At 40.3% G+C, this 16,324-nt stretch overlaps 1 protein-coding gene across 1 annotated transcript in view; it reads left to right on the forward strand.

Moving 5' to 3' along the window:
* HIBCH (3-hydroxyisobutyryl-CoA hydrolase) overlaps positions 1-11,369 on the forward strand; it is a 100,800-nt gene extending 89,431 nt beyond the window's left edge. The window contains exon 14 of the mRNA XM_027865677.1: positions 11,060-11,369. Within this exon, the coding sequence (XP_027721478.1) occupies positions 11,060-11,175 (116 nt within the window). The 3' untranslated portion in view covers positions 11,176-11,369. The remainder of the gene's footprint in view (positions 1-11,059) is intronic.
* Positions 11,370-16,324: the final 4,955 nt, after the last annotated feature.

The raw sequence follows: 16,324 nt of genomic DNA on the forward strand, positions 1-16,324 counted from the left end.
GTAGCATAAGGCAGCAGATTGGAGCCGTTTCACCTTCTCTCTTCTTCCTCTCCCATAAATCTGCAGTCTACCATGTTGTTTTGCTAGTGTTTCTCCTCCCTCTTTTTCCTCTCTCCTGCACTTCCTCCACAAGTGGAGCAGCAACACTTCCCCCAAGTGAGTGTAATCATCTTATTATTTCCCTCTCATAAGGGAAAAAGCCTCACTAAAATTCTTTGTCTCTTTGTTGGAGTAGAAAGACCATAGGACCCCACGTCTTATAGCTGGATTAGACTTTCTGAGGTCTCTTATAACTCTGTGATTCCACTCCCCAAGTCACTATAGTAATTACTCTATCTCAGTCGCTTCTTGTATCATTTTCACCTTCTGAGTTACCAAGTCAGTGTGAGGTCACCTATCATTCTACTCGATCAGTTTGGTGCCAGTTGCCCCAAGTGCTGAAATGGCTGGTTATGGCTGTGTTTATTCCTTTACTTCTTTTATAGAAGTTTGTCATGATTATAAGACAGTCCATTTACTACCTCAGTTGTACTATGTGGAGCATTCTGACCCATTTGTTTTCCACAGGAGCTCCTTCCTTAATACAATTTTATAAAATAAAGGCATTATTCTGGCACTGCTGTTCAGAATAGCCTTCTTATCCCTGGTTGCAGGAAAAAATAAAAGCAGGTCATGTCAGCAGAACTGGTGAGCCAGCACATGTTTCATAATGGAATATGACCCGATAGGCATCTTATGGGATGCTGTCCAAAAGCTAAGTCAATAGGTGGGGAATTAATCACAGGGAATAGAGATGTAGCTATTTAAGCTAAAGAAAGGGGATAGCCAGAATCTGGTGGATTCTGCTCTTTTGGTTTTATACTTTGGAAAACATGAAAATAAATTAATTTGTATTAGTTACTTTATTATAATGTTTTGAAATTCAGAATAATCTTAGGAAAATAATGGGATTGTCCAGCACTCTTACAGGGGGAGAAATGTTGAAGTAGAAAAGGAGATATTCAGGATTGTCCTGGTTTACCTTTATTCCTTCTTTCTATCTTTCCTTCCCTTCATTCCCTAGGAGGTAGCTGCCTTTGTGTGCTTCCTTAGGTTTGGGGGGAGGGACACACACATACACACACACACACACGACATATATACATACATGTATGTAGTATATATACATACATATACAGCTCTTATATGTGTTTTTCTTTTCATAAAGAAGAATCTCAAACTGTCCAACTGCAGCACGACACTCCTAAGGGAACAGTTCTGAACTGAGACATTTGCCTTTTTCAGTATTGTTAAAATTCCTCACAGCGTTAATGCTGGGCACATATCCACCTCTGATTCTCCTACTTCTCCTTTCAGAGATAACAAAGGGGCTGCCTTAGTCTACAGTCCCTGGAGGGGATAGTGTGTAGCTATGCTGAGTGATGATGGCAGTGAAATAGGAGAAATGGTAGAGACGGAGAGGGAATTGAGAGTGAGTTGCAGGGCCCACTTTTTAGGGAAGGAATTCATCCCATTTGATCATGCACAAGGCAGCCAGATTTCCTGATGACTTTTAGGATGGCAGTTGCTTTTCTGAAAGTGCAGAGTAGGAAGCTCAGTGTATTATAGTTAAATATTCCTCTCCCTGCATGTTTTTTATGAACTGGTGAAAGCTCAGGTTTCAGTATAGCCTGATGCAGGCTCGGCAGCTTTCAGCATCCAGAAAGGGGCTAATCTAAAAGAAGCCCTTATTCTGTAAACTTCTTTCTTTTCAGTGTGGAAATTATTGCCATTGTTTATTTTAAAGGTGACAAGCACTCACCTTAAACTTGAGCTTATTCCTTTGCATTCCAAATTCAAAATGGGCTTAGGTAAAATATTTTACATTTTTTTTGTTGGGGATTCCCGTTAAATCAACATTTTTGTTATATTTTGTCACTGGAAATCTCTTGCTATATATTATTTTTTGAAATCTTGTAAAAGCCTTAGTTACTTAGGAAGTTCGTTCTTTCCTATTCATATTCATATCCACAATAAGCCATTAAAAAAAAAAGTTCCTCCCCTGTAATAGAACCTTCCCTTGTAACAAAGAAAAAATGATTGAGCAAAACAGTTTGTGACTGTGACAGCATAAACAACAATCTACTCTGATAATAAATTCTCCCCACCCCATTACTTAGAGGAAGGAGGTATATTCTCTCTGTCTTCTGGAATCTCTGTTGGTCATTGCATTTAATCTGAGGTCGCCTGCCTCTTAGTGCTGTTTTCATTCACATCATTGTCATCATGTACATTATTCTTCTGTTTCTGCTTTCTTCATATCACTTTCATTTCCAGATATCTCCTCTGCCCTGTTCCCAAGATAGCTTTCTCTTGTAACAAAGAATGTAAAAAGGGAGAGGGAAAAAAAAGGAGTTCAGCAAAATTAAATGACCCATCAAGAGATTGACCTGTGTTGCATTCCGCACCTGCTCTGCAGAGAATGGAGGGAGATACATTTTCTCATCGTTTTGGGGGCCAAACTTGGTTTTTGTAATTAGGGAGGGAAAGAAAGGGAAGGGAACAGACAGCTGTTAAGTGCCTACTGTTTGTGAGACATTGTGCTAAGTGCTTTACAAATATTATCACAGCAACCCTGGGAGGTAAGTATTATTATTACTATCCCCAGCAGACAATTGAGGAAAATGAAGCAGACAGAAGTTAAGTGACTTTCCCGGGTCACACTCTAGTAAATGTCTGAGGCCAGATTTGAATTCAGGTCTTCCTGACTCCATGGCCAGCTCTCCCTCCACTGTGCCCCTAAATCACCCAGCATCCAATTTGCTTTTCCTCTTTCCATGTACATCATTGTCATTGTGTATATTGTTTTCCAGGTTCTGCTTTCTTCACTTTGCATTAGTTTGCACAAATCTTGCCATGTTTCTTTGAATTCCTCATGTTTGTCATTTCTTAGAGTACAGTAATATTTTATTGCCTTACATTCATAGCATATAGTTTGTTCAGCTATTTGTCATTTGATGGCCTCCTCCAACTTTGTTTCCAATTTTATTCTGTCATAGAAAGTACTTTGTCTGTTTAGGGGATTGTGGAGTGACAGACTTAGACACACCCATACAAATGCACATACACTTCTACCTTTCTGTCATTTCTTCCTCAGAATAGATTCTCATTAGTGAGATTGCTCTGTTGCTGGGTATGGACAGTTTAATAACTTTTATCAGATAATTCCAAACTGTTTTTCAGGAGTGTTGGACCAATTCACAGTTCTACCAATAATACATTAGTGTGCCTATATTCCCATGCCCCCCCATTATTTCTCTATTTTAATCAATCAACCAGTCAACAAGCCAGTTTGTTAGTAAGCATTTGTTAAGCACCTGTGATGTACCAAGCACTGTGCTAAATGCTGGAGTTACAAAGAAAGTCGAAAACACAATTCCTGCTCTAAAGGAATTCATAGTCTGATGGGGGAGATAACATGAAAACAATTGTGTGTAGACAAAATATATACAGGATAAATTGGAGAAAATTAACAGAAGAAAGGCACTAGTATTAAAGGAGAGTCAGGAAAGGCTTCTTGTAGAAGATGGGATAGGACTTGAAGGAAGCTAGGGAAGCCAGTAGAAAAAGATAAGGAGGAATAGCATTCTAGGCCTAGGGGACAGACAGTGAAAATGCCTGGAGGCTGGAGATGGAGTCTCTCCTATGAGGAATAGCAAGGAGAACTGTGTCATTGGGTCTGAGTTTGTGGGGAGTGTCTGCTGTGTGCCAGGAGCTGCAGATTTGTGTTGCTGTTCAGTTGTTTCACTCATGTCTGACTCTTCATGACCCTGTTTGGGTTTTTTCTTGGCAGAGATACTGAGTTGGTTTGCCATTTCCTTCTTCAGCTCATTTGACAGATGAGGAACTGAGGCAAATGGGGTTAAGTGACTTTGCCCAGGGTCACACAGCTAGTAAGTATCTGAGACCGGATTTGAACTCAGGAAGATGAGTCTTCCTGACTTTAGGTGTGGCGCTCTATCCACTGCCGCCTAGCACAGATAAAAAAATACAACAAAAAAAAGAAAAAGAAATAATTTCTACTATTGAGCTTATATCTTAGAAATATGGATTGGTATATTCAGAATAAATATAGAGAAAAAATATGGAGAAGTTGAATTGAAGGCAGTTTGAGAAGATGGACATAAATTAAGCAATCAATAAAAATTTATTAAATACCTACTATGTGCCAGGCACTGTACTGAGCCACTGGGAATACAAAAGGAGGCAAAAGACAATCCCAAACAAATAAATACACACAAGCTAGATACAGGATAGGAATAACAGAGGGAAGGCAGTAGGATTAAGAAAGGTTGAGAAAGGTTTCCTGTATTAGATGGGATTTAAGTTGGGATTTAAAGGAAGCCATGGCAGCCAGTAGGTGGAGATGAGGATAGGAGCATTTGAGGAAGGGGAGATAGCCAGAGAAAATGCCTGGAGCCGAGAGAGGGAGTGGCTCATCTTGTTCATGGAACAGCAAGGAGGCCAGTGTCGCTGGATCACAGTGTAAGTGGTGGGGGGGTATCATCTAACAAGAAAGGAAGAGGGGGTCTAGGTTATGAACAGAGCATCTTGTATTTGATTCTGTAGGTGATAGGAAGAGTTTATTGAGTAGGGGGTGACATGGTCTAATTTGCATTTTAGGAAAATCTTTTTGGTGGCTGAATGGAGGATGGATGGAATACATGGAGAGTCAGGGCCATGGGCAGGCTATTGCAGTAGTCCAGGTGTGAGGTGATGAGGGCCTGCACCATAGTCATGGCAGTCTCAGAGGAGAGAAGGGGACATATTCAAGAGATGTTGCAAAAATGAAACTGGCAGGTCTCGGCAACAAATTGGATATGGGGGGGTGAGAGTGAGGAGTTGAGGTTGTAAGCCAGAGAGGCAGAGAAGATGTTGTTACCCTCTCCAGCAGTTGGGAAGGTAGGAGGGGGAAGGGTTTTGAGGGAAAGATAATGAGTTCTGTTTTGGACATGGTGAGTTTTAAGATGCCTGTTGAACATCTGAGGCAGGTAGGTGGTGCAATGGATAGAGCTCCAGGCCTGGAATCAAGAAAACCCAAGTTCAAATTCAGCCTCACACACTTATCAGCTGTGTGACCCTAGGCAAGTCTGACGTCATCTTGTTTGCCTCAGTTTTCTCATCTATAAAATGAGCTGGAGAAGGAAATGGTAAAACACTCCAGTATCTTTTCCACAGGAATCCCAGATCGGGTCATGAAGAGTTGGACGTGACTGAAATGACTTAACAACAGCAACAATTGGACATCAAATTTGAGATGAGCTGGAGGTCAGCAGAGAGATTAGGACAAGATAGGTCGGTTTGAGAATTGTCAGCATAGAGATGGTAATTAAATCCGTGGAAGCTGATGAGATCATCAAGTGAAGTAGCATAGAGGGAGAAGAGGGCCCAGGACCAAACCCTGAGGAACCCCTGCAGTTAAAGGGTGGGATCTGGAGAAGGATCCAACAAAAGAGACTAAGAATGGATCAGATAGGTAGGAGGAGAACCAAAGAGAGTGGTGTCCTGAAAACCTAGAGAGGAGAGTATCAAGGAGGAAAGAATGACCAGCAGTGTCAAAGGTTGCAGGGAAGTCAAGAAGAGTGAGGGTTGAGAAAAAACCATTGGGTTTGGCAGCTAAGATCACTGGTAACTTTGGAGAGAACAGTTTTGGTGGAATGATAAAAGTTGAGAGCCACATTGTAAGGGGTTAAGAAAAGAATAAGAAGGGGGCAGCTAGGTGGCGCAGTGGATAGAGCACTGGCCCTGAAGTCAGGAGTACCTGAGTTCAAATCCGGCCTCAGACCGAACACTTGACCCTTACTAGCTGTGTGACCCTGGGCAAGTCACTTAACCCCAATTGCCTAAAAAAAACAAAACAAAACAAAACAACAACAACAAAAAAGAATAAGAAGAAAGAAAGTAGCGGCACGTATTGCAGATGGGCTTTCTCATGGAGTTTAGCCACAAAAGGTAGAAGGGCTATAAAACTATAGTTAGAGGATTGGAAGGATCAAATGAAGATTTTTTTTTTTCAGGATAGGAGAAACATGAGCATGTTTGTAGACAGTATGGAATGAGCTACTGACAAGGAGAGATTGAAAGTAAGAGAGAGAGAGAGAGGGGCCAATCTGTTGGAGGAAATAGGATGGAATGGGATCATTAGAGCTAGTAGAAGGTAAACCTTGGGAAGGAGTGAGGCTACCTCATCATGTGAGAGAGGGATGAAGGAGGAGATAATGGCAGAAAGCTTCTAAGTGACAGGAGATAGAGAAGAGGGGAGGAGAAAGAGCTCATGATGAATGGCCTCAATTTTTTTTTTTGGCTAGCATTTGAGAGGCCTCAGGAAAGACTTCATGTAAAAGATGGTTCTTAAACTGGGCCGTGAATGAAGAGAGGGATCCTGTGAGGTGGCAGTCAGGAGAAAATGCATTCTGGATGTAGGGGACAGCCAGTGCAAAGGCATGGACATAGGAGACAGAGCTTCACATGTGAAAAACAGAGAAGGATGTAATGTTCAGTGGTGTTAGAAAGATAGGTTGGGGTCAGGTTGTGAAGGGTTTCAAAAGCTAAACAAAAAAGCCTATATTTTATCCTAGAGACAGTAGAAAGTTTATTGAGTAGTGGATCTGAAGTCAGATAGTACAGAGATAGATAGATCAGTAGTCAGATCTGCACTTAAAGAAACTTTTTTTTTTTTTGGCAGTAATGTGGGAGGTGGTCTGAAGTAGAGGAGAGACTTGAGGTGGGGAGATCAATTGGGAGTGTATTATGATTATCTGAATGAGAGGTGCCAAGGTCCTGAATGAAGGTGGTAGTGGTGTGAGTAGAGAGAAGAGGTCTTGATGATATGATATAAGTTGTCAGGGTAGAAATAGAAACTGATTGGCTATGTGGGATGAGGGAGAATAGGGAATTTGCTAAGGTTATGAACCTGGGCGACTGGAAGGATGGTGGTAAATTGGATAGATATAGGAAAGTTTGGAAGAGGAAAAGATCTGGGATAAAGAGACTGAGTTCAGTTTTGGACATGTTGAGTTTGAGATATTTCCAGGATATCTAATTTGGAATGTCCAATAAGTGACTGGTGATGTGGGATTGAAGCTCAGGGGAGAGACTGGGTGTAGGTAGATATGAGTCATCCACATAAAGATGATAATTAAAACCATAGGAGCTGATGAAGTGATAGGTGAGAGAGAGAGACGAGGGCCTAGGAAAGAGAACACCAGAAATTAGGGAGTTCTGTGATAAGAGTGATGAGCCGAGAAAAGAGGTGGAGAGAGTGGTTGAGTAGAAAGAAAACCAGGTGAGAGTAAGAGTATAGTGTCATGAAAACACAGAAAGGAGAGAATATCCAGGAGGAAAGTTTGGGCAAGTGTCAGATGCAGCATATACATCAAGAATGATTAGGACTGAGAAAGGACCATCAGATTGGGCAATTGTAATTATCACTTGCTAACTTTGGAGAGAGATGTTTAAGACGAATGATAAGGTTGGAACCCTCATTGCAGAGGATATAGAAGAGGGTGAAAGGAGAGAAAGTAGAGGCAGGGAGGAAAAAGGTTGTTTTTTTTTTTTTAAGGAGTATAGCAGAAAAAGGAAGGAGAGAAATAACAGCTTGAGGGGATTGTAGGGTCAAGTGAAGGTTTTGTAAAAGTGGAGGAAGACTTGGGCACAGTTGAAGGCAGTAGGGAAGGAGCTGATAGGGAGAGGTTGAAGATTGGAGAGAGATGGGATATTTGAAGTTGTAATCTACAAAAGAAGGCAGGAGGAGATGGGATCATGGCAAGAGCAGTTGGCCTTGGCAAGAAGAAAAGGCCACCTCTTTGCCAGACACTGGAAGAAAGGTAGAGAGTAGGGGAAGAGATCTAGTGGTTTTGAGAAGAAGAGAATAGGATAAGGGGCCTAAGTTGTCTCAGAGTCAAAATCCTTAGGTGAGAGAAGATGGATAGAGTTTGTTTGGGAGGGGAGAAAAAGATTTTAAATAGCTTCTGTGGGGACAGTGAGATAGAGAATCAATTTATAAGGAATAAAAGATCTTCCTTGATGCAATGACAACCCAGTTGAAAGTTGAATAAGATAAATGTATAATGTACCCAGTCAGAACAGTTGTGTGATTTCTTATAGAGTTCTCTTCAGCCTGGGAATTAGGATTAATTTTAGAATTAGAATTCTAATAATAGAATTAAAATATCATTTTAATTTACATTTTTCACTTATTAATTATTTGGAACATTTTTCATAAGGTTATTTATAGTTTTAGTTTTTCTTTTCCTCATAACTTTTGAGTACTTAATCTGTTGATCTTAGTCATATATTTGTGTCAGTTCATTATTTATCATAGATACCAGATTTTTATCAGTCCCTTGCATATTCTAACACAATTAACTATTTTTAAAAAATAATAAATTTCATCATATACATAAAAAATTACATAGCAATTCCCTGTAAACGAATTCTGGCCTAGTAGCTTCTTTTCTCCTACAATAAATTAATTTTTTTTTCATTTTAAGAGATTTAACTATTTTCTTTTATTAGCATTTCAGAACTAGTACTTTCTTTGGTCATTTTATACATGGTTTAGAGTAGATCTGGTCACCAACAAACTGAGGCTTTTGGGTTCAACAGTCATTAAAATAAGAGGTGAGATGATTCTCAGTGGCAGAAGTTGTCAGGTGGCTATTAATGCTTTAAGCAAAATTGCAAAGTAAATCTGTTAGCATTTATTGAGATACCACCTAAATGCTAATGATACAAAGAAAGGCAAAAACGAATAACCTCTGTCCTCAGGGATAGCCTTATGTTCTCATGGGATAGACAACAAGCAAACTATGTACATACAAAATATATACAGGGTAAATTGGAGGTAATCATAGAGGGAAGGCATTAACCAGCAACGCTGGGGGACGGCAGGGATAGGAAGAGGAGAATGACCAAAAAAGGAAGGGCATCTTACAGAAAGTTGATTTGAGCTGACTGTTGAAGGAAACCAGGGAAGCCAGGAAGGAGGTGGAGATGAGAAGGGGAAAGAACATTGTAGTCGTGAGGATCAACCAGTGAAAAGGTTGATAAGTCAAGAGATAGTTGATTTCCTGATGCTTCAATGTGTATTTATGTACATATACACATACATATACATATATCTCACTATATCTACTTATTCTCTCTTCTTAGGATTGTTCCCCAAGTACCCAGTACCCTGTTGCTGTCCTCCAGCCTCCAAAGCTGCTGTGTGCACCCTTAAATGTCTCTTTCTCTAAAATTGTTCCCCGCCTAGATTCCTAGACATTAGAGTCTTAGAGAACATATAGTCCAACTCCTCATTTTATAGGTGAGAAAACCGAGAAAATTAAATTACTTGCCAAGGGGCACAGTTATCTCATGACAGAGCAAGGTCTTTCATCTAAAATATTCTATAAATCTGTGAGTTCTTAGGATAGAAGAAGTAAGCCAAGAAGAAAAAAATTCCAAGGGGGTACAGGAAAATTGAAATAGAGGGCAAGAGGTTGGAGAGTATAAAAACATGACAGCAAAGAGGAAAGAGAAGTAGTTGCATACCACTGACAGTGTGTGACAAATATGAGGCTCTTCACACAGTGGGTACATTTGGACCGACTTGGGAAGGGAGAGCAGCCACTGCTGCATAGAATTAAGAAAGATCTGCAAGTACCAAGGGGTGTGAAGAAAGCTATTGCTGGCCTTGGGAGAAAGATGGGAGTGGTAAAGGGTACATAAAACTGCTCTTGTCACTTAGTGCTTCTGGTGACTATGAAATCCTAGGGAGAAAATGGAGCCAGTGGGGGCATGTGTCTTTGTCATTTCTTCCAGGTGGAGTAGAGAACTTTGGGGGACCAAGGAGGATATAGAAATGAATAGCTGATTGCATAGAGGGCATCAAAAAATATTGGGTTTTCTGGAATGTCTTAAGATACTACAGTGATGACCTGCCTTACAGTCAGGTTTCTTTTAAATTAGAGGAACTGATGTGCATAACTGCTGCTACCCTATTCTGGTGAATGAGGAGAGGACCTCGTTGGTAAAGTAGGAGTAGCTAGAACTTTGGGAACAAAAGTTACCATGGAATGTTAACGCTTATGATGTCTAAAGAGGGAAATACCAAGCATAATTAGGTGTGCACCCTAGACTTTAGGAGAGCAGATTTCAGAGAATTCAGCAAAATGAACCCATTATCTGGGGGTCCTATTGCTGGGGTACAGATACAAACAAGAAAGACAGCCTCTGTCCTCAAGGACCTTATAATCAACACATAAAGGGAAGCTAGAAAGTTAGTGGAAGGGCAGGGTGCAAATCATGCAAAATGGCCTGGTTTGGAAATGGTGACCAGTAAGTGATGTGGAAACCTGGTTCTATGTGAGATAAGGTGAAAGATCACCTGTCAGAGCCTGGCATCTCAGGGACATAAGGCTAAGGTGCCAATTAGGGGAATAAGGGTATAATGGCCAAAGCATAGACAGCATGGTAGGAAGATAACCAAAGATGCTTAGAACATATATAAGTCTCTGTATTTAGTAGATAATAAAGTATTTTAATACTTGTCATATTCAACATAACAGGTTATGTTTCCTTCTGTCTCTTCAGTGACACTGATAACGTTCTATATTGTTTCTAAAACAAATTGTAACTAATGATTCTTGCCTTTATTAAACTAATTTAAAGTATAGTAACTACTGTCCAAAACAAAGACTTCATTAATTCTGATATGTTCCTTTTTACCCTTCAAGAAGGCTAAATTTTGATGTCAGTACCATTGACTCAAGTAGTTATTGGGAGGTGCACAATTTCCTTATGGCTTTAGATGGGTTTAAACCTTTGACTGAAGAGGATTAAAAACATGCTGCAAATCATCTATCACTGGCACTCAGAAATTGAGAATGACAAGGCCTTTCAGAGTTCAACCTAGAAAACGAATTATAAGTAAACACAATCATCATGTACTTTTTAGGAAAAGAGGTACTGTAAAAAGATAAAGTCTGGCATGGATGTGTAAAGATTTACCTATATCTTCCTCTTTTCTTGGCAGTTTTGGTCGACAAAGACCAGAATCCTAAGTGGAAGCCGGCCAAATTAGAAGAAATAACTGATGAATTTCTGAATGACTGCTTTAAGTCTTTGGGAAATGATGATCTCAGATTTTAACTGCCATGACTGACCTTTCTCAGAGCTTGTCATGAGTAGACAAGTAAGAAAATGAAAGTAGACACTCTGGATTGGACAGTCAGCTCAATTTGACATGGCAGGTCTTTTTTTTACAATTGTGTGATGATCTATTCATTGATTAGCTTATATAATATTATATGTAGACAATATTGAATAAAGATTCTTGAAAAGATTGTGATATTTTGTTTGTGGTTTGATGGTATTTCCACAAGGATATTTCTTTTTGTTTTAAGTAAGGGTAAAATTATTGCATCTTGTCATGCTTTAAATTAAAAGTATTTGAAGGATAAAACTTTTAACATGATCATATGATATTCTTGGTAATTCTTGACCTCTCTACAGCAGTGACACTCTTCCAACTCTGTCTTCCTGGACATTTTCTCCCCTCTGGGTTCTTGTGACACCTCTCCCTCTTAGTTGTCCTTGTGCCTGTCTGGCCACTCCTCATTTTGTTTTACTAGATCATCATCAGTGGGTGTACCTCCTGGGTCTCCTTTTCTTTCCCTCTGAACCATCTCAGTGATTTCAACAGCTCCTATGGGGTCAGTAATCATTTCTATACAGAGGATTCTCTGGTCTCTCTATCCAGCCCTACACTTTCTTTTGAGTTCCAGTCCCACATCACCAACTATCTGTTGGATACTTCTAAATGGATATCATGTAGGCATTTCAAACCCAACCCTCTTCCTAATTTTCCTGTTCTGTTGAGGGTACCATCATCCTTCTTCTCACTCAGGGTTTCAACCTCAGCATCATCCTTGATTCTTTACTCTCCAGCATTCATATGTAATCAGTTTCCAAGCCCCTTCTCATTCCCGCCACCGTTTTAGGTCCCCTTCGCCTCTCACCTGGACTACTAAAATAACCTCCTAAGTGGTCTCTCCCAAGTCCCTTGTCCTTTCCAGTCCTTCTTCCACATAACTGTCAAAGCCATATTCTGTGCTCAGAGACCTCCAGTGGTGGCTCCCTGCTGCTCCCTACAGGAGAAAATGCAAATGTCTCTGCCATTTTAAGACCTTCATACTTTGGCTTCAGATGGCCTTTCTAGGATCATTATACATGCACTCTGTGTTCTAGTCACATTGGACATTCCTGTACACAGTATTCCATCTTTGTTTCCTCTTCCTGGAATGCACTTTCTTCTCACCTCCACCTCGCAGAATTCTGATGTTCTGTCAAGGTTCAGCTTATGGGCTACCTTCTGTGTCAAGGGTTGGCAGATTATGGCCCAAGGACAAAATTTGGCTTGCCATCATTCACTGATGCCTGTCCTACATGAAGCCTTTCTTTATCCATGCCCTAAACTGTTGGGGCCACTCCTAGTTGCTTTGTGTGTATGTATGTGTAGGTGTATGTGTGTGTGTGTGTGTGTGTGTGTGTATATAATATATATATATATATATTATATTCACACATATAGTATTATGTGTATATGTGAATTTTTTTGTTTTGTTTTTTAATGCCAGTAGAGCGTAAAATCCATGAAAGCGGGGTCTGTTTCTTTTTTGCTATATATCCTCAATACTTAACATAATGTGTAGTGCATAGTAGCCACTTAATAAATGCTTGTCAGTTGATTAAAAGAAGGATGTTTAGAGTAACAATTTATGAAATAAAAGCCACCTTATAGGAACATCAACATGCTTTAAACAGAAATCAAAACAAAATTTCTAAATGTTCTTTGGTCATTCTAAATCTCTTGGTAGGTCTTGTCGAGTTACACTTATTTTAAAGGATCTCAGTTGTGATTTTCCTTTCACAGAATCACTAAATTGGAGTAGGAAGGGTCCTCACAGGCCATCTAGTCAAATCCAGAGAGAGGATTCTTTTTCAGTTGTGCCCCTTGAGAGAAAGAAAGCGTATATGGAGATGTAGAGAGTTGGGATTTAAGCCTAAGTTCTTCTCGTTAGCTATGTGACGTTGGGCAAGTGACCTCACCTCTCTGGGTCTCAGTTTCTTCAGCAAAATGAGGAGATTGAACCAGATGACCTTTGAGGCCCTTCACACTCTACATCAGTGATTCTGATATTTCTCAAGGTATCTCATTCTTTTGTGTAGCTCTGATTTAGGAAGTATTTCACCAAGTCTCCTTTTCCGCAGCTTCTCCCCATCTCATTGCTTTCTGTTTTGCCCTTTGGAGTTAAACACAAGCAGTTTAATCCATTTCCTGAAGAGTGGCTCTTTTTACTTTCAAAGAAAATTATCACATTCCCCCTAATTATCTATATGAAACAGCCCTGTTTTGTTTAGTCAGTCTTCATTTGGTGAGATCTCAAGGCCCTTTGCTGGCCTGATTGCCCTCCTTTAGACATTCTCTATTTTATCAGTGAGCTCCCTAAAATATGGTTTTTCTCCTGATTTAAATTTTTTCTCTTTGTGCCAAGAATTTCTTTCTTGACAATTGATTTCTCCTCAGCTGATTTCCCTCTTAGGCCATGGAATTCTGTCCTTTCTTTAAACCCTTTGAAATGTGCTTTGGCCCCAAATCTAGGATTCATATTAGACTATGGTGGCTTTCTTCTTCTCTATTACAAATGCTAAAATGAAGTAGTCACTTTTCCCCAACGTGCCTATCATTTCCACCCCAACAACCAGCTCCTCTGCTTGTGAGAATCAGATTCAGAAAGATGTTCCCCTTGTTACTACCTCTGCTTTTTATATGTGTGTGTATGTGAATGCATGCATGCATGCATGTATGTATGTATGTATGTATGTATGTATGATGTATTCAGACAGATCTCCATGAATCTCCTGCTTGGTTACCACCCTCCAATGAAAATGGGAGGAGGGCTCATTACCAATGTGCCCAGTGCATCACCTGCCTGACCTCCAGCCACTGTAAGGAAGAGAAGAAGGCACATCACCCTCAGGCCCTATGCATCTTCTGCCTGATCTCCAGGAGTCTCCTGCCTGGTTTCCATCCTCAGGTGAGAGTGGGAGGTGGGAAAGGAGGGCATATTACCATCACACCCCATGAATCTCCTGCCTGATCTCCAGCCTCTGTGGGGAAGAGAAGTGCAATTCCATCATACCAGTCTCCTGCCATTTCAGACGAAAGGAGAGAGTGCCATTTCATCAAATCTCCACCTTGGTCTCTTGCTTTGGGGGAAGGAGAGTATTACCATTCTTTCTGTTTCAAGTTCTCACTCCTTTGCCTGAACTGACCAAGACTCCGAAAGGACTCATCCCAGAGATCATAATACAGTTGGCTTTGAAAATCTCTATAAAATTTTCACTTAGTGATTAACAAATTTCTCCCCCTGGCCATACCCTCCCCATCTCTGTGATTCTGAAACTCCATAGGTCATCACCCAAACCTCATTCCGCATACATCCTCCACTGCTCCACTCATTCCTGTCCTCCTCCCCCCTCTAAAGTCCCTTTCACTGTGTCCTCTGGAATGCCTGCTCCCTAGGCAACAAACTATCTTTCATCTTCAATCTTTTCCTTTCTCACTGCCTCCCATTTTGTGGCTCTCTCCTGAGGACTTGGCCTCCCTGGCCAACGTTTTCCAGCAGGTACCTACATTTTCACTCTTTTCCCTTTAGACACTGGTTGAGGTGAGGAAAGTGGAATACTCTTTACTTTCCATTGCTCCTTCCAGGTTCCTTCCCTACCATTATCATTTGGTAACCTTTCCTCCTTTGAAGTTTTTGTGATCCACAACTACAGATATCCAGGACACTCCCCCTTCCTTTCTCAATGAATTCAGTTCCTGGTTCACACTCTTTCTCTCCTCCCCAACTCGTGCTGTCGTACTAGAGGACTTCAACATACACATTGATACTCCCTCAAACACCCTCAACCCCAGTTCATCAGCTTACTCATTTCCCATGACTTACCCCTCCACCTCACCTTAGCCACAAACAAAGATGGTCATACCTTTGATCATGCCATCAATTCTGAAATTCCCTTCTCACCATGTGTAGTCATTCTGTCTCTTCCCTCTGCCTTCTATCACCACACCCTGCTCTTCCAGTCCCTCCATCCCTCAGTTCTCTCCCAGGCCATCCCCCCTGCATAAGCCACCATCTCCTTCTTTTTCTATCTTCACTCCTTAGTGAATCAGTTCAACTCTATACTGTCCCTGAGTCCTTTGCTCTCTTACTGTATTGCTGCTTGTGCCTGAGCTTCAGCCTTAGATCATTCTCATCATCTGCTGCTTTTGCTCTTACATGTGCTGCTGAACAGTGGAGAAAATCATGCAGCCGTCCTGACAAGATTCATGACAGTCTTAAGTTAACCCAGCCTCAACTGCAGTATGCTATAGGGGATACAGTCCTGGGAATAAAGTCAGGAAAACCTAAAGTCAAATCCCACTTGTGACAGTAAATATGTGATCTTGGGCAAATCACTTAACCATTGTGTACCACTGGCAACTCCCTAGAATTTAACCACTAAGACAAAGGTGATTTGCACATTGGTATTTGGATATTGGATTCTGTCACGATGACAAAATCACCAATCCTACGTTTATTATTTCTACATCATGTCTCTATGATTGTGATGTTTTCCCAACTCCTCATCTATTTCCTCTTTCTGTCCAAGAGGGCTCTAGTCTGATAATATTATTTGATATTTGATATCTGATGATAACATTATTTGATAGTGATGTAATAATATTGATGTAATAATATTACATCGTGATAAAATTACATGATGTAATTGATGTAATAATATTGATATTCATTCAATTCATTCATTCATTCAAATGCTCCCAGATTGCCTCTCTGGTTCTTTGATTTCCTCATGTGGGCAAATCTTTTAAATGTATAATGCTATTCTGTTCAACATTTTTTTTTACTACATTTTTCCTTCCAAATAAGGTATGCCCTTTCAGCATCACATTCCAGTCGCAGGCTGTATCTTACCAAACCTTAGTGACACTTATTGAAATCAAATAACTTGCCTTGTTCTTTACTTGTACCTTCTGAATTTGTATATGACATTTGAGACCATTGATTTTTATTACTGGCTCTTTTCCCAGATTGTGTGATTGGCTGTTAATTTGTAGGCTTATGAAGTATTTGAAATTATGTTAAAAATCATTGTACCTATCAACTCTCCCTTTGCACTTGAAGTTACATTTTTGGAATTTCCTTTATTCTGTCCTCTCATCACATCACTC

This window comes from Vombatus ursinus, unplaced genomic scaffold (genome assembly GCF_900497805.2).
Source record: "Vombatus ursinus unplaced genomic scaffold, bare-nosed wombat genome assembly UNPS02014779.1, whole genome shotgun sequence".
Classification (NCBI taxonomy): Eukaryota; Metazoa; Chordata; class Mammalia; order Diprotodontia; family Vombatidae; genus Vombatus; species Vombatus ursinus.